The sequence below is a fragment of the Schistocerca piceifrons genome, chromosome 9 (genome assembly GCF_021461385.2).
Source record: "Schistocerca piceifrons isolate TAMUIC-IGC-003096 chromosome 9, iqSchPice1.1, whole genome shotgun sequence".
Taxonomy (NCBI): Eukaryota; Metazoa; Arthropoda; class Insecta; order Orthoptera; family Acrididae; genus Schistocerca; species Schistocerca piceifrons.
Window position 1 is genome coordinate 210,759,384 of NC_060146.1, and position 19,395 is coordinate 210,778,778.

At 40.7% G+C, this 19,395-nt stretch overlaps 1 protein-coding gene across 2 annotated transcripts in view; it reads left to right on the forward strand.

The window, feature by feature from the left end:
- LOC124717145 (endoribonuclease Dicer-like) overlaps window positions 1-19,395 on the forward strand; it is a 309,406-nt gene that overhangs the window by 81,985 nt on the left and 208,026 nt on the right. For both annotated transcript variants that reach the window (XM_047243898.1, XM_047243897.1), the window contains one exon: window positions 13,951-14,076. In XM_047243898.1, the coding sequence (XP_047099854.1) occupies window positions 13,951-14,076 (126 nt within the window). The remainder of the gene's footprint in view (window positions 1-13,950; window positions 14,077-19,395) is intronic.

Genomic DNA, 19,395 nt, shown 5'->3' on the forward strand with positions numbered 1-19,395 from the left:
GCTTTCTTCGTAAGGAAGGTATGCTGAGGCCAGAATAATTTCCCTTGTGGTACTTTCCTCACATTGCTGCATTTTAATGGTCACTAGGTCCCTGGAGCAGAAATCCTCATTGACATGAAATAAATTCAATTTATTACATAGATGCATTTTATGGAGTTACTTAGATTTCTAGCATAAATCAGCTTACCTCCAGTGCCATCGAGGCCCGATACGCCTCCTTTATATAAGAAGGGTTTTTGTATCGGCGCCACATCCATTTCTTGCCTCCCCAGACAGTGGCTCATGACAGCAGAGGCCCCTTTACTGTGCTGCAGATGAATCTACAGCACCTTCAGTCTCCATCTTGCTGCCATCATTGCCTTTGAGAACCCTGACAGTGACCTGCAGGAACCCTAAAAACAATTTCAGGTCCTGCTCTCGCATCACCTTCTGGGACTTCTCTCTGACCTCCACCACCAGGGTTCGTCCTTCCTGTACAACCTTCGGGTTGATGTCTCTCCAGTCTTCTGTCGAGACTTTTGGGTTCTGCGCCCCTATTTTCTCGAACACCGTCTTAGGAGAGACATCCTTAAGGATGTTTGGTACCCGTATTGATACCTTTGCGGTCTTAAGAAGTTCCACTGCCGTCTTGACCATTAGCTTCGCATCTTCCTACGGGAATATCCTGGGCACCTTGTCCTTAAGCCATTCCACTGTGTGCACCCCCTCACAGACAAAAATGAGGACACCGTGATCTAGATAGAACTTCTTGAAGTTGAGTCCTGGACCAGCATGCGCCCCCCCCCCCCCCCCCAGTCTTTTCAAAGAGGGCCATCTGTACAGATTCCTCCTGCTGCGAGGTGGTGGCCACCAGTGGATAGCCTTCCTGGATAACTGTCATCTTAAAAATCGAGACTACAGTACTATAGGTCTGTTTCCCTATGCCTTGCCTCATTTTTTTCTGGGCTCATTTATCCAGGGAGGAGGGGGTCCTAGATTCCTCCCTTATCGTCTTGCTGCCTGTCTTTGACATTGTGGGGGTCTGCATATCCACTTGAACCCCTTTCTTGGGGGGGGGGGTCTTAGGTTCAAGTCCCTTTAATTCCCTCCACTTGTCTTTAGAAAGCCATTCTTTCCCTTCCTTTTTCCTCTGTTCCCTGAGTAGTTTCCTCCTCTGGGCTTCAGACAAGGCTTTAATCTTGATGTCCAACTTCTCGGTTACAGTTCCCACTTCTGGCTCAGGTCCAGACCCTGATTCAGTAGTGGGAATGCCTTCCATCAGTCTTGACTCTGATGTTTGGGTGTCTGAGGTCTCAGTTTACCCATCAGTTTGTTTTTCTTTATTTTCTTTAGTTGTGTCCGTATTGGTCTGACGAGATTTGGGGATCTACAAGGTCCACACCACGAATTCCCCGCGTGGCATAAGGCTACTTACTCAGGGAGGTCACACAGTATCCATAAGGCTCCGTTTGCGACACATCTTCCCATGTGCCACACACACCTCAGCACGGATCGCACCACACCTTGGGTTGGGAAAGGGAATTGGGTAGGACTAGGAGTGGATAGAGAAGATGGGACGTTGTGGGACACTCTTAGCCTGATCCATTGGCTGAGGCCTTTCCAGCAGTAGGTCCTCTACCTTCGGCTTAGCCCTCTGCTTCACACGGATACGCAAGCCTCTCCAGCCACACGGACAGTGCTTCGTCAAGGTAGTGTCCCCCGGAGAGGACACTACATTTAATGCACTGCGATGTAGAATTTTTTACATTGGCGACTGTGAAGTTGTTTCTTCTTTCCTGTAACAGGTTCTAGTGGCAAATCTGCTTCATAATGTTCCAGCTTGTCATATCTAGAATCAATTTTTCCCATTTTAGATGGTCTTCCTCTTTTTGTAGCAACACGGCAGTTTGATTCCAGAATTGCAGTGATGATTCTTCGACAAAATGCCATGTGATGTAATTTACCACCATCCTCCCTGTTGAACTGCCATGCATTGTGCTCAGCTATGTCAACAAAATGTGCAGTTATGGGGAAGTACCACTTCTTACCCTTGATAGGTATTCTTTAGAGTGAAATATTTTGGTCAGCTCTGTCAGCTCCGCCCATAAACTTATTGTAGTGATAAATGACTCTTGGTTGTTGAATTATTATCCCTCTTTTTTCCAGATGTGAATATCGCATTACTGGATGAGTTGGATATATAGTGTCAAAGTTTGTTGCTATTGTCAACACACTGTTGTCATTCCATGAAGCCACTAATATATTAGCTGAACTGTCCGATCTGAAGTGAAATGTTCCTTTAGGTTTCCTTTCAAATCTTCTCCTTTCTGTGGACGACAGTCTTTACCAATTCTGTTGGTTCTTATAGTACCTGCTGCTGGGATGTTTCGTAGATACAACTTGAGCAGAAGATGAAATGAAGTAAATAAATTGTCAAAATACAGTCTATATGGTATCTCTTCCAGCCAGTCAGTGTAAGTCATACTACTCCATAACCAAGATCATTGTGAACATACTTTGCTTGCAGTGTGCCAGCTCCTTGGTACGGTTCAAACCACATTTAAAATCCTTTACTTGGTCCTCCACACCAGAGCTTAAACCCACATCTTATAGGTTTGCCTCGAATAAATTTTTTCGTCCCATGCCACCCAAAATAAGGCACCACGCTTCTGTTGACTGAATGATTTTGCATATGAGGCGTATGTTCCGTGCATTTTTCATTTATCATGTGTGTAAAGGCGTGAACCTTAGAAAATATGTCAGTACCATCAAGTTCATCGTTGCCGCAAGCGTGAATATTTGACATAATGATCTTGATATTGTATGAGAAGCTAAAATGTTGTGTACATCTATCGACATCCTTGGCAGAACAACGTAACCACTAAGACACAAAATAGCTAAAAAACATTTCATTTCCTCTTCAGAGCAATCTTCAAGTCGGTTCCTCTTCGCTGCACATTGGTTGGTGTATTTCACCATCATTCTCACATGATCATTGTCAAAAAATTGTTCAAAATATTCTAATGGTGACCTCAGTGAATGTTTTGCAATACTCATTTGTGACCAGACTGTGGTTGTAGGTGAAAGTGTCTGTTTTACCCAGTTGTATGTACGAGACGGTTTAGTTTATTTTTTTGTTTTAGTGCAGTGTATTTTTTGGTGTTGCATAGGATACTGCAGCAGTGGATGTGGAAGGCAGAGTGTCTCTACTTGTTGAAATGTCAGTATCTGCATCATTGGTATAGATAGAGGGAATTTCTGTGTTTTTAGACATAGCCGTACTGCAAATTGCAGCTGGAGCTTTCAACTGACTTGCTGAAACATTATCAATTGTTGGTGCTTCTTCATCACTAGAATCTTCATCTGTCTGATCATCTGCAGTGTTCGTGGGTGGTAACAAAGCAACACCCAAACCATATTCAGGAATTCCATCATCAGTACTCTCCAGAATTTCAAGAAGTTCATCTAATGTCACCTGTTCCCTGCAAATAATTGTGCAGGAAATGTAATTTTTTGCTTATATTAGCGATACTTCTGATAGTATTTACTCTTACTGCTGAATTTTATTTTCATATAACCAAATAACAGCAACCCTATTCAAAAGTGTGGCTTGCGCGGCTCGAAAAAAAAAAAAAAAAAAAAAAAAAAAATTGTGAATAGGATTTTTATATGAGAATTTATGAAAAAGTAATATAAACCTGGGTTCTCAGTTCTGATATAAAAACTACAGAAATTAAAAACAAACCTATGTGATGTTAAACGTGTTTAAGAACAAATTTTATAAATGTTAGTGATTAAAACGACAACCTTTGTCGCGAAAATTTTGTATAAACACACATAATTACGTCCCAGCGAAATGGGAATCTCAGCAAACATTGTTTCTCATTTTTGTATGCAACGAGCCAACTTACTTCTAGAAGGATGTGCTTAAATAAATGGTCATGGAAGTAATATTCTGCAAGAAAATATCTATATCACCCTTTAGTATGCTAATACAACCTTCGGAGATAATATGTCCATAGTTATATCTCTAATAAATATACGCACATAGAAGCTATACTTACCCGTTGACGAGAAGGTCAGGCAGATAATCCATTTTAAGTACACCAAGTTTTCACATAAGTGTGACTTGACAATGGAAGCTAAATCATGTCTGAAGCAATGGAAAGGGTCTACTGGATGAAGTATACAGGGTGAAGCGAAATTCGCGCACTCGGGCTTCGCAGTGTGATTCCCACATGCCAGCGGCAAGAGAAGTGTCTTTCACAAAATTTCGTCCGGCAAGTACATCCGGCAGAAAGAGGACATTAAAGGGTGGCAATTTGGCAACACTGTGACCACATGTATGGTAACTACCTCTGCTAGCTCATATTGGTTGTGCTGTACAGTTGGAGCTATTGGTTGTACTGTACAGTTGGTGCAGTGGATAGAGTTTTGGGTTAGCATGTGGGAGGTTGAGGGTTCGATCCTGGGTTGAGGTATGTGTTTTTTATTTGGTAAATGTAGTCCAGGTGTTACGGTATCTGGCGTCTTAATCGTCAACAGCGATTGCAGCACGTCCTCTAGAAAACATTTGCGCTTACGTACTACAATCATAGAAACGGAAGATTGTTCAGCTTTGAAAGAAGCCCTTTCCATGTGCGTGGACGTGAATTTATTCGCACCACTTCATCTTCTAGATACAAAACCTGTTTTCTTTGTACCCTTCTCCAGTGGTCCCATACACTAGTACAAACTATTATTCTTGCCTCCTTGAGGTCCATTACATTTCGTTAGGGCTAGTAGCACTAGTAACTTGCTTTGAAAATAATTTCCAAACTCCGTTTCTATTTGTATGTGTTATCACCATGGTCCCATTAATTATGCCTTTGAACATTGAGTCTGGTAACTGCATACTATTCAGTACATACATTAATGCATTATTATTATTATTATTATTATTATTATTATTATTATTGATGGAATTGTGGAAACATCATGTGTATTACCGTTAAGGAAACAGTGTAATTCGAAACTGAACATTTAACAATTATCGGTGTCAGGATGAATCGTGCAGAACCATATCTGTCAGAGAGGTAATGCATATTAGGTGCAACAGCGTGCAGGACTGACGACATGCTTATACTGCATGTGCTGTCCAGCAGGTAGGGAGTAGTTGCGAGTGGAGTACCGCGCCTGTGACAGACTCCAATGTACGTGCGTACACATATCGAATTTTCTCATTGTAAACCTCTAAACCAGTGTGGCAGACATATGGCATGCACAAATGATGAATATGTGGATATGTCTCTGTTCCTTGGTGCATCTGATAACCAGGCTCGTGTTCCAACTCGTGAATATGCCGCTAGATATCCTCGTCGACACCATCCAGATAAATGTGTGTTTCGTCATCTGGAGCTGCACCTTCGGGAGTCAGGTTCTCTTCTTCCACAATCTTGTGATGGAGGCCTTCCACAGACTCGCCGTACTTCAGCTACTGAGGAAGATATTCTGGAGGTCATACACCAAGAACCTCAGCGAAGTACAGGTAGTGTAGCAACACAAGGTTGTTAACGTGCTGCTCTACCATGGGCTGCACCCCTGTCATTATGCTTAGATGCAACACTTGCATTCTGCAGATTGCCATCAGCAGATGCAATTCTGTGAATGGTTCCAACAACAACAACGGGAAGCCAACGATGACTTCGTGAACACTGTAAATATGGTCGGATGAAGCAGCATTCACTCGTGAGGATGTCTTCAATATGCACAATGCCTGCCATTGGTCTAAGCTTAACCCGCACGTCACCCATGACCGTCGCTATCGAGTTTGCTCTGGTATCAATGCCTGGGCTGGAATATTGGGCAACAGGTGTTTGGGCCCCTACATGTTGCATGACCGATTGACAGCACAAAAGTATCATGCATTTTTCTCAAACTATTTGCTTGATGTGGGGGAAGATGTTCCACTACGTGTTCGGCTGAGGATATGGTTCCGACATGGTGGTGCACCTCCACACTCTGGGATTAATGTGCGACAATATTTGGACACAACATTTCTAGAGAAATGGCTCGTATGTGGAGGTACAATTGTACAGCTACCTCTTTCACCTGACCTAAATCGCCTGGATTTCTTCCTGTGGGGACACCTGAAGGAGCATATGTACTCTACACCGCTGATGAATGTGGAAGAATTGGTAGCGCGTGTTCATGCTGCTCTTGTTACTGTGGAAGCAGCTTTGCTGCGAAGGGACCAGAGCTGTGTGATCTGGCGGGTTGCACAATGTTTTGACATGCAGGGAGGTCGCTTTGAGCATCTGTTGTTCTGACGACAACGTATTCTGTTGTGAAGGTCATGCAGTCATTAGTATGGACATTATTATTGTCGCTGGTCGTTGATATGCGGCATCTAAGCGCTCGTATTACATGTAGTAGAAAATGGCAAGCAGTTGTGTTATTGGGCTGTGCTATCATCTTTAGCATCTCGAAACTGACAATGTTTTTGTAGTTATTCTGTCCTATGACAGGTCATTTGTTTCAACTGTCTGTTTATTATCTGTCTAACCACATATTTCTAATGTTCAGCGTCACAAAATGTTGTAGATTTAGGATACATGTGAACTAAGAAACGGTGTATATCACAGTACGAAATGTCAGAATGAAATTAGCAAATAAAAAAGTGCGTCCCAACCCAGAATCGAACCCTCGACCTCCTATATGTTAACCCAAAACTCTTATCTACTGCACCAACTGTACTGTAGAACTGGTATGATGTGACAGGGGTAGTTACTATACGTGTGGTTACAGTGTTGCCAGATTGCCACTCTTTAATGTCCTTTTTCTGCCGGTTGTATTCGTCGGACGAAATTTTGTTACATACATTTTTTTATCGCTGGCATGTGAGTAGTCGCGCTGTGAAGCCCGAGTGTGCGAATTTCGCTTCACCCTGTATACTAATGCCATCTGTTGGCAAGCAGAATAACTAAATGCTACAAGCAGTTATAAGCGTCACTAAAAAATCCTTCCAGAAGGACAACAGCTGTATCTGAGTTAAGGCAATTTCAAAGCTAGACCTATTTGTTTTCTCATCAGAAGTAAAGAAGTACATGTTTCAGCGGTTTTGGAAATTTAACTTCGAAGAGCATGACATAGTGGGTGATTTTTTTAACTAAATTATTTTAAAAAAGAATAACTGAAATAGTGCCAGACTGATTCACTGGCTCATCATTGCCAAGTCCAACCCGCTAAGGGTAGAAAATTGAATATGGAGAGGATGTGGATCTTACGCTATTGGCATTGTTTAAGAAGAGATTGTTTGAAATTCCACTCTTGAGGAAGTTAAATATGGGATGAAAGGTTTTTGAAAAATATATCGCTGTTAAGAACAATTTTGAAGTTAGAGAGATAAAAATTGGTATTTGGTTTCTCAGCCAGAAGCAAATAAAAATGTGTCAGCATTTTTGGAAATTCGACTCCTAAGAGGTAAAATGGTGGTCAAAAGTTTTTTTGAAAATATATTAAAGAATTGTTAAAGCATTTTTAAAACTATGTCTATGAAAATTGATGTTTGACTTCTTGGTTAGAAATAAAAAAAATGTTTTTCAGTGTTCTTGGAAATTCAACCCCATAAGGGAGTGAAATAGGGGCTGAAAAGCTTTACAAAATTATTTCATTATGAAAGCATTTTCAAAACTAAATCTATGGGAACTTGTATTTGGCTTCTCTGTTAGAAATTAAAAAAATGTGTTTCACCATTGGGAAATTCACCCCCTAATGGGATGAAATGGGGAGAAAATTTTTTACGAAAATATGTCATTATATTTTTAAAAAAATTTAAGGTAAATCTGTAAAAATAGATATTTCGGATCTCAGTTGAGTATAAAGAAGTGTGTGTTACGGGATGAATGTTTGTATTGAAATATCACCACAAGAATGCAAAAGGCATGACCAGCAAAATCCTTGGACTCCAGCTACCGGAAACACTTTTTGGTGAGCAACATGTTCGGAAAAGAACATGTTCTTATAGCCTTCTAAGTGTGAAAAGTTTAGAAAGTGTTGCAATTTGTGAACTGCATAAAAATGTGATTAAAGAAAAAGAAATTTTATGCATATCACACAGTCTACAAGGGTGAGGCAGCGGGCACTAAGGTAGTGAAGAAGATCTTGTAGTCCTACTGAATAGAATGAATAAAGTTATGGGTGAAGAATATAATATGAGAATTAATAAAGCAAAAACAAAAGTAATGGCATGCGGCAAAATAGATCAAGTGAAAGTCCAAGTTCATGTAGGCAATGAACTGCTTGAACAAGTTGATAAATTTACTTATCTAGGCAGTAATATTACCAGGGATGGAAGGAGCAAGGCAGAAGTGAGAAGTAAAATAGCTCAAGCAAAGGCTGCTTTTAACAAGAAGAAAAACATCTTAACATCTAAGAGCATCAGCCTTGAAATCAGGAAAAGATTTTTGAAATCATATGTGTGGAGTGTGGCATGCTATGGGTGTGAAACATGGACTCTCGGGACAGAGGAAGACAAGAAGCTAAATTCTTTTGAAATGTGGTGCTATAGACGCATGCTCAAAATAAAATGTATCGACAAGGTCACAAACGAAGTGGTTCTGGAAAGAGCAGGTGAGAAGAGAAGCTTCTGGAGTTTCATTGTTAAGAGTGCAATTTACAGGCCATCTATTAAGACATAAAGGACTCCTGAACACAATCATAGAGGGATATGTCGAGCGAAAAAGACCAAGAGGAAGTCCACGACTGAGGTACATGGATCAGATCATGGAAGATGTGGGATGTAACACCTATAAAGAAATGAAGAGAAAAGCTGAAAGACGCACAGAATGGAGACAAGCTGCCATTGTAGCAATTGCAAACCAGTCCTTGGATTGACCACTACAGAAGAAGAAGAAGACCTCAGATTTTTGTGTTGCTTTAATAGAAATCTTGTTTTGTGTATTTGCTTCAATTCTTATAAGGAATTAGGAAGAGTTTAGCTCAGCGGATTAAAAGATAATCAACAGTTTTTGAGAATATTTCTCGTGGAGAACAGCAGTTTTCTTAGTACTTTAAAATGAACATCAGCAGTCTAAACCATAAAAAACTTTTATTTTGTTGTTTTTGGTCAGTTTTTGACCATGTTAAGACCTCATAGATGATGGTAGTTGGTGGCAGTAAATGGAACAAGTGTTGCGACTCCTCTAACGTCAACAGTTGACATTAGTAGAAGAGTTGTAACACTTGCTCCATTTTGCCACCACTGCCTACCATCGTGGTAGGAGATCTGAAGATGGAAAAAAATTGACAAAACTGGTAACCACAAAATAAAAGTTTTTGTGGTGTTAGTGTTCATTCTAAAAGATAATCAGCAGGCTTAATTTAAATTGCATGTTCACTGCCTTGTAACACATTGCACCAGCCAAAATTCAGCCCCACTGTGAATGTTGTTCTCGAACACGGGATGAGTCAGCTGATGTTTGTAAGCAGCCGGAAGTCGCCCCGACTGCTGTCAAACTGTTGGCAGCTGCTGCAAATCAGTGTGTCGGAAGAGTTCCCGAGAGTTATGTGCGTGTGGTACCTGCACCAGAGCTACCTCAAGTACTATCCTCTCCCGTGGATTCTGTCTCCTCTGCAGAAAGTACAGGATCTGTCATTACCAGTCCACGTGACTTCAAGTGGGACGTCAGTGGTAGATCTAGGTGTCGTGTACAGGGTGCACAGGGGCCAGGGAGGGCTTGGGTGTTGTACCAGTCCCTCAGACCAACAACTTTGAGGTGCTGTCTTTCACTGAAGCTGGAACTGAGCCAGAGGGACTCACTTCACATGTTTTGGGGAAACCTGTTTTGTCCAGTGTCAGGAGGAGGCAAACGCAAAAGGGTAGGGGTCTATTAATCGTCTGTAGTTCAAACTTATGACAAATGATGGTATGCCTTAGGGAAATGGCAGCAAGGGACAGGAAAAGACGCCATGTGCACTCACTGTGTGTGCCTGAGGGCATCATTCAAACATGTTGAAGAGGATATTCCAGCACCTATTGAGGGAATAGGGTGCAACCAACTGCAGATTGTGCTGCACGTTGGAAAAAAATTATGCCTGTCAACTGGGCTCTGAAGTCATTCTTGGGTAATTCCAGTGACTGGAAGAAAAGGCTGAGAAGACCAGCCTTGGCGTGGAGTTTCAACAGAGCTCACAGTTTGCAGCATTGTCCCCAGAACTGATCACGGCCCGTTGGTTCTGAGTCAAGTGGAAGGACTGAACCAGAGACTTTGAAGGTTCTGTGACAATCTAGGCAGCAACTTCCTGACCTTGTGCCACAGGATTGAGAACTTTAGCGTCCCTCTAAATGGGTCAGTCATGCACTACACATCAGAGGCTGCCACTTGGGCAGCTGTGTGTGTGTGTGTGTGTGTGTGTGTGTGTGTGTGTGTGTGTGTGTGCGTGCATGCATGCATAAAAGGGCTTTTTAGATTGGGTGACTCTCCATCTAAACCAGATAACGATAGCTGTGGTTAATCCATAAATATCAGTGTAAGATCGAATGAAATGCCTCCTACAGGTGAGAATATTAAAATCCTTGTGGTAAACTGCCAAAACATTCGCAACATGTTACCAGAGTTTGAAGTACTCGTGAAAGTATTTGTCGCAGTTGACAAGAAAAACAAACCCACTGAGGTAGAAATTGAAGCTGCTTGTGAGTGTTTGGGCAGGACTCAGTATTGCGGGTGAGCATAAAGTGATAATTAGATCCTTCTATTGCCCACCAGACTAATCTCCTAATGTATCTGAAAACTTTAGAGAAAACTCAGTTCGTTTGTAAGTAAGTTCCTCAGTCATGCTGTAGTCATTGGTCGGGATGTTAATCATTCAACAATTAATTCAGAAAATTACAGTTTTGTTAATGGTGTGCATGATAAGATATCCTGTGCATTACAAAATATGTTGTCTGAAAACTATCTAGAACAGATAACTAGGAATCCCACTCATGATGGACATATATTGGATCTGATGCCAACAAATAGACCTGACCTTTTTGAGCATGTCTCCATCGAAAATGATATCAGTGACCATAATGCAGTTGTGGCAACAATGATTACCAAAACACAATGGACAACTAAAACAAGCAGAAAGATAGGTTTTCAGTAAACTAGATTTTAAAAAATCATTAGTGTCCTATCTCACTGAGGAACTTGAAACTCTCACCACAGATGAGGAGCAGATAAAAGACCTATGGTTCAACTTAATAGTTGACCATGCATTGGATAGATATTTATCCAGTAGAGGAGTCCATAATGAGATGGCACCTCCACTGCATACAGTCACTGTAAAGAAAGTTCTAAAGAAAAGGAGATTACTGTGTAATTGGTGTAAAACTAAGCACAAAGCTATAGATAGAGAGATGCTGAATGAAGCATGTTTGGCTATCGGGAGAGCAATGCGTGATGCCTTTGATGACTACCGTAGCTTAATATTGTCAAATTACAGAACGTAAAGAAATTCAGAATGTATGTAAAGGCTGTTAGTGGCACCAAAGTTAGTGTCCAGTTCCTAGATAATGAAATAAGGTCTGAAATTGAGGGTAGCAGAGCAAAAGTTGAAGTGTTTAACTCTGTTTTCAAATGTTCCTTTACAAAGGAAAATCCAGGAGGATTGCCCCAATTAATCCTTGTACCACTGAAAAGATAAATAAAATAAGTTTTGGTGTCAGTGGCGTTGAGAAACAGTTGTAATTGAATAGAGCTGCAGGGCCTGATAGAATCCCTGTTAGATTCCAAACTGAATTTGCGGCTGACGTAGCCCCTCTGATAAGTATAATCTATCACAGAATCCTTGACTGAAAAACCGTGCCCAGTTCTTGGAAAAAAGCACGTCACACGCGTCTTCAAGAAGGGTGGTGGAAGTGATCCGCAAATTTACTATGCAGTATCCTTGACACTGATTTGTTGTAGAATCTTAGAAAATATTCTAAGCTCAAACCAAATGAATTATCTTGAACAGAATGACCGCCTCAGTGCCAACTGGCATGGATTTCAAGAACATTGATCGTGTGAAACCCAACTCTCACTTTTTCCACATGATGTTCTGAAAGGTTTGGATCGAGGCAGTAAGGTAGATGCAGTCTTTCTTAATTTGTGAAAAGAATGTGGTTTTGTACATCTATGCTTATTGTCAAAAGTAAGATCACTTGGGTCAGCAAGTGAAATTTGTGACTGGATTGAGCACTTTCTGGTAGGGAAGATGCAGCATGTTACGTCAAATGGAGAGTCGTCATCAGATGTAGAAGTGACTCAGGTGTGCCCCATAGAATGATCACGTAAGTTCAGTCATGGGTAAAGCAAGATGTCTACTTACGTTTATTGGTAGAAGACGGGGTAAGTCCAATCAGTCCACAGTTGCTTACAAATCCCTCATGCGGCCAGTTCTAGAATACTGCTGAAGTGTGTGGTACCTGTATCAAATAGATCTAACAGGGGATATTGAACACATATGGAAAAGGGTAGCACAAATGGTTATAGGTTTGTTTGACCTGTGAGAGAGTCTCACAGAGATACTTAAGGAACTGAACATAAACTATCGTGAGAAAGTCTGTTAACAGAGTTTCAAGAACCAGCTTTAAATCCTGACTAGGAATATATTACAACCCCGTATTTATCTCATAGGGATCGGGAGGAAAAGATTGGAATAACTACTACACACACAGAGGCATTCAAACAGTCATTCTTCCAGCGCTCCATATGTAAATGGAACGGGAAGAAACCCTAATAACTGGTGGAGTGGGACATACACTCTGCCATGCACCTGATGATGGTTTGCAGAGTAGAAATGTAGATGTAGACCTACATTAAATGTGTTCTATATCGGAAACCATTTAGAATAGGGCATATGTCCATATCAAAGTTTTTCTGCAAGTTTGTGTTAATATTATATCCCTGAATATGGCCCATTTTCCTGTGGCAGGCTGTATATGTCTTAAGTGTTTAGGAAGCCTCATCCTATTTTTTATTCTTTGAGTATTAGTTAACATCGATTAGAGTGTGGCCACAGTTGTTACAGGCACTGTGTCCGCTCTGGGATAAGTAGTGATCTGAGCTGCAGTGGATACTGGGGGTGCAGAAGAGGAATGGGGTAGGTGGGGGGATGGTAGCAGGATAGTGCTGGGTGAAGATGCTGTAGTGCTACCTGTGGGAGCATGCTGGGATGTGGTGGTAGCAAGATGCTGGTTTGCTAGATACAACATCGATAGGCTTATGCCTGAGAGGTTGCTGCGCCCAGATAAAATTGAGTGAGAGTGTGAGTGTACCGTCATAATAATATCATTATCTGACAAGGGAGTTTGTCCAAACACTTACATTCAAAAGCCTACTTTTAAATGTGCTTGTTCACCGCTCAGTGCATCCCTTATGGAGTGAGAATTATGTTACTGCATCCTGATTTTTCTGTTGTGTTATTTGGTCTGGAGTATAGTTTTATACGGAAGTGATATGGGGACAACAGTTAATGCAGACAAGTTGGTAAGCTCCTATGGGACCAAGAGTGCAGACTAGAAGACAGGAGAACGGAAACTATTGAAATGCTGTGTTAGAATAGGACACTGAAGAAAAATGTATTACTAATGAAGGGGTGCTGAAATAAATTGTTGAAAAGAGAAATTTGTAACGCATCTTGAGTAAAAGAAGGGGACAGTTGACAGGTGACATGTCTCCAGACTGAAGACCACAACAGCAGCACTATGTTACACCTGGATGCCTGCCATTCACAGACAGTGTGCTAAGCTGTACATATATGCCTTTATGGATGGACCAGAAGCTTTAACTTGTCGGTTATTTGGTCGATCAGGCAGCTGGTTGGTCAGTTATTTGATATGTGGAAAATTTATACACACACACACACACACACACACACACACACACACACTCCAAAACATTTATACTTTGGAATATAGTATGTGATAATTGATGAAACATGTAAACTTACAGTGCTCTTTTGTTGCAGGTGTTGGTCATGTCATCGCAGGTGGTCCTCAACGTGTTGCAGCATGGCTACCTTGATGCCAAAAAGTTGCAAGTAATTGTTTTCGATGAGTGTCATCGGGCTGTGAACGATCAGCCTATGAAGAAGGTAACTTTTTACATCGTGCAGTACAGGTTTTCGTGGCCGGTGTTTACATCCTTCATAACATTGGGTCTCTGTGTACTGGACTGTGGTCTAACTAAGAAACATCACCTACTTGACTTCATATTTTAAGGAGGAAAAAGCATACTTGCAAGATAACAGCCCCGGCGATCTGCCCTGCACGAGAATTTGGGTTGTGATTGTGCCACACAGAGGCCAAACTGATTAACTCCATTTTTTAAATCATTTTTCTACCTTTTGGTTACAAAAACCTCACAAACATGTATATTCCAGTGGCCAAAATATGTAACTCCAGTGGGTGACAGTACTATCCTTGGCAACTGAGCATTTTGTTACAGCTTTCGGATGCATTTGAGTCTTCGTATGTAATCTAAGTATTCCATTTGCCTTCCTTAATAGTGATTTTACTTGATTGTCCCATTTCATATTGCTCTTATTTTTACCCCTAAATACTTACATGTAAAGCTAACAATGTCAAATGCATAATATGTACAAAACTTGGTTGTCACGATTTCAATAACATCAAAAGGTGTACGTATTTATGGCCAGAAACAGAAGATTCTCGGGGGCACAAGAAGAAGCTACATGCCTGAAAAAGCATATAACTAACAACACAGAAGACCACAACCGTATTCTGACGTACTCAGATTCATTAAAGGGTCAGAATTGAAACATAAAAGGCGTGTACAATTATGAAGCTCTACAAATCTCTGGAGGCAAAGCAGATATTACTGACTCAAAATGTGCTTTTTGTAATACAGCCAACTGGTTGCAACAAGATTTGACTTTAATCTGTGTTTGGCACTATGGGTGTCTTCATCGGAAAATTCAGACAGTAACATGTAGTAAGAGACGAGCAGACATACGAGTCTTATGATTTGCAGTTAGTCTTATGCCACCTCCAGTGCCTGTTTCCTCTTACAATTCTTGACAGCGTATAGTGTGCTACACCGTGTAGCAGTAATTTTACTGACAATTACCAATTTTATGGAAGTTCCAATGTCTATAACTGTTTTATGGTTTAAATATTACCTACTTGTGTAGTCTGTTATGTAAGAGAGGCATGTTGCTTGTAAATCTGTTTATCTATATCTACACGTGATTGTTTGGATTTTCTCATGAAGACACCCATAGTCAGAGTCAAAACCAGGTTAAACTAAACTCTCCTTGCAAGTGGTTGGCTGTATTATATTAATCATATTCTTGTATGGTTACCATCTCACAGCCGCATTTAAAATTATAAGATTTAAAAATATTTAATACATGGACACAGCTATCTGCCATATGACTCCGTCTTCAGTGTAATTGAATGTAAAGCGAGGAGGACACAAAACATCATCTTACCAGGAAACTGGAGTACATTTAAATTCATTGCTCTGTAGTAGGTGAAATGAAACATAACGATTTTTGTGTACAGAGACTATTAAGATGCCACAACAAACTTCAAGAAGATAACCGATGGCTTACCAGCAAATTGGTTTGATTTATGATTGGTTGGATTGGAGAGCTTACTGTCATATGCTGTACTGAACAAGACCACTTTTTGTGAAGATTTTCTATTCCTTATGGTGAATTTAACGAAATGTGCAGTAAGTCGCCAACCTGAATTTGTCAATGTAAACCGAGATACCCTATACTTGAGAATTCGTCCCATCGGCAACCAAAAGATGGCAGATCTCGTGTCCATCCTAAAGTATGTTCCTCCTGTGAACCACGACTACTACAAGCCGCTAATGACCACTCTTGGGGAACACAATGTTAAATTTCAGAAAAATGTGACATCATTTTTTTCTGATGATTAGCTACATTGGAAATTAAAGTGAAATAGAAAGTGAACTCTTTTAGTGACAGCGTGACTAATTCCTGCAAAAATGCTAAGTTTCGGTGATTATCTGCATTGTGTTTTCATCAGATTTGTACATAACAGAAAATTGGAATTACCCTAGTAGTGTTACGATAAATAGAAATTTGAGTTATGATTGAGTTGAATTTTCAATATCCATTTAACTTTGATCTCTGTTTCCTCAGTCTCTGTTGCAGTGGAATCAATCAGTTTGACACAATTCTGATATTATGCAGTTACGACCTTCTGAACACACAATTTTTAATGAACAAGGGCATCGGTTGCCACTCGCTCCGTCCCACTGCAGCCGCTTGACACCCGTGTGTGAAGTACTGTACAGTGGAGCGAGTAAGAGGTTTTTTAACTACTGTATTGACATTGGTAACGTGCTGTGTTCATTGTGTCAAAGTGCGTGGTTTCTAAGCGGTAGTTAATATGGAGATCTCTTTGCTCTGAGCTTTTTTATGTCGCAATTCGCGAATGCCGTGTCGGTGATTGAGTCTTTAAAGAAGTAGCGTAGTGCTATTTAATTATTAACATTGCTGTTTTGTGTTATTTCCTTTGCATTTTAAAGGTGGCACGGTTAAACTGAGGTACATTTTGCAAGAGATGCACTATTCTTCAACGTAATGCATGTGCTTAAATTGTAAATCGGAAATCATTAATTTCATTTCATAATAATTCTTTAGTTGCTTAGGTTTATTCATTTTCATTTTGAGGCTTATACAGGGTGGTCAGAAACAGTATGAAAAGCTTGTAAAGGTGATGCGGGTAGGTAGAGTTTAGAAAAAAAATTGATGTGTTACACTGTTTCTGAGTTAATTAGGATCGAAGTTAGCTAGTTAGTCCATTGTGCGCACAAATCCGAGCAGCCTGCCAGAGACAGTGACGCCGAATGTGTACTTCATTCAGTTTCCTAAAACCGAACAAGAGAGCGATACAAAAATTGGTTGTCGGATGGTGGTAAGGTTCGAACCAAGCTCTATGTGGAGCAGTCTTGTATGCTGTCACCCGCACTGTGAGAACAACTCGTACTAATTCTATCTGCCATGCCGCTTGAATTTGCATACGCCATGGCCTGATTGGCCAACTGCTATGCTAATTATCTCTGAAATGGCACAACGTTGCAAATTTTTTTCCTAGGAATCATTCCTCTTCACAACCCATCCTACAGCAGCTATACAAGCATTTCAGACTGTTTGTGACACCGTTTATATAGCTACAGGATATTAGTACAAGACTGCTGTTAAAATAATATTGAAAGTGTATGTGCAAGTGGTTGGTGTAGGACATACTCAGAGTACATGTGAAACTTTCCGCCACCCACTACAAGGTTGTATCTGGCACGCTTGGATGACTGGTTTCTTTCCTGTTTACTGACACAACCATTCTCCCTGAATTCTCCCTGAATTGTCGGTACCAACACACAAAGCTCCATTTACATGACAGTTTTTTCCCTTATTCCTTCTGAATGCATATTGCACTCATATTATAGATAAACACATTATATATTCCAACACACACACACACACACACACACACACATTCTTCTCACACTTTGTTGCCATTATGCCAAAGCACTGCATTCATAAAGCTAACTGATGCGCACGATGCAAACTTGATGAGTCTACGGTTTTATTCATACGTCAATAATATTTGTATGTGTAATACTTTGAAAAATACAGAACTTTGAAAACAAGTGAAACACCATAGATCATGTAAAACATAAATGTGAATTTAAAACTATCATCCTGCACACACATCTGAGATTACACATGACATTCGAATCCAGCCTGATTAAAAGTTTTCCACAGTTTTTCAAAATTGATAACGTTGAATGTTGGATGGTTTTTTTGGAAAACACCATAGGCAACTTCCTTCATCATCGTCCTGTGGGAATCTGTGTTCTGTCTCTAAAGGAATCGTATCAGTGAGATGTTCAACCCTCCTCCCACTGCCCCTTCTCTTTTTATTTTTTCTAGAAAGAGCACCCTCTGGAAGAGAGTACCACTCTTCATTATCATACATCAATTGAATCCTGAATATGTACCTTAATTTTTTGTATTGCAAATGCAGTGGCTCAGGAACTATAGATCTTACACTGCTTCCCAGATTTAACACATAATCATCATACAGAAAATGGAAGATGCAGTGTAGAAGGAGTGGTCATACAGTTTTGTCACCTTGACAAAATCCAAACTGCAACTGTGAAAAGGAGCAATGACAACAATAGTTCTTTACATGTTCATCATTCCATGCGGCACACGACGGATGACTTGGTGAAGACCTTGGTTGTAGAAGTCTGCATTTTGACTGTTCAAAAAAATTTTTTTTTACTTAATAAATCACTTCTTCTTCATTCTATACATTCCTTCCACACCCATTTCTTTAGCAAAGTTAAGATGACTGAGTCACAAACATAAACTTTCAGCTACAACCTTCACAAAGTGTTTCTTCTGTTACCCAAGGTTTCTTCACAGTCACTTTTCTTTTACCTATATTTGTCTGTCCACTTTCTGTGTTTGCCCTTTTTAGAACTGGCCACTATGATATTTAATCAACCTCTCCCAGGAGTCCATCTCTCTCCTCACCCCTACCACTCCCCGCACTCTTACCTTCTACATTCTTCCTAAAGTCCATAAACCTAACCACCCAGAATTCCCCATTGTGACCAGTTACTGTGCTTCCACTGAGAGAATCTCTGTTCTCATAGTAACCTACTTGCCGCTATTGAACACTACCTTTCCCAATACCCGATTGATTCCAAACCAACCACCTCCTTCCTAGTCACCGTGGCCAACTATAACCTCACCCACATTTACTTATCTTTTGAAGGTATTACTGATAAACAAATCCGGAATTCAGCTATGGGCACTTGCATGGCACCACACTATGCCAACCTATTCATGAGCAATCTACAGGAATCCTTCCTAAAAACCCAGAATCCTAAACCTCTCACCTGGTTAAGATTCATTGATGACATCTTTGCTATCTGGTTCGAAGGTGAGGACATCCTATCCACATTCCTCCAAACCCTCAACAACTTCTCCCCCATATGCTTCACCTGGTCCTACTCGACCCAACAAGCCACTTTCCTATATGTTGACCTCCACCTCAAAGATGGCTACATCAGTACCTCTGTCCATATCAACCACCAGCAATACCTCAACTTCGATAGCTGCCACATGTTCCATACTAAGAAGTCCCTTCCGTATAGCCTAGCCACTCGTGGTCGTCGCATCTGCAGTGACGAGCAGTCCCTCTCGAAATATACTGAGGGTCTCACTGAAGCCTTCACTGACCATAATTATCCTCCCAAGCTTGTTCAAAAACAAATCTCCTATGCCTTATCTTTCCAGTCTTCTGCCACATTCCAAGCCCAGCGTTCTGCCACAGAGGTGCATTCCCCTCGTAACTCAGTACCACCTAGGACTGGAGCAACTGAATTACATTCTCTGCCA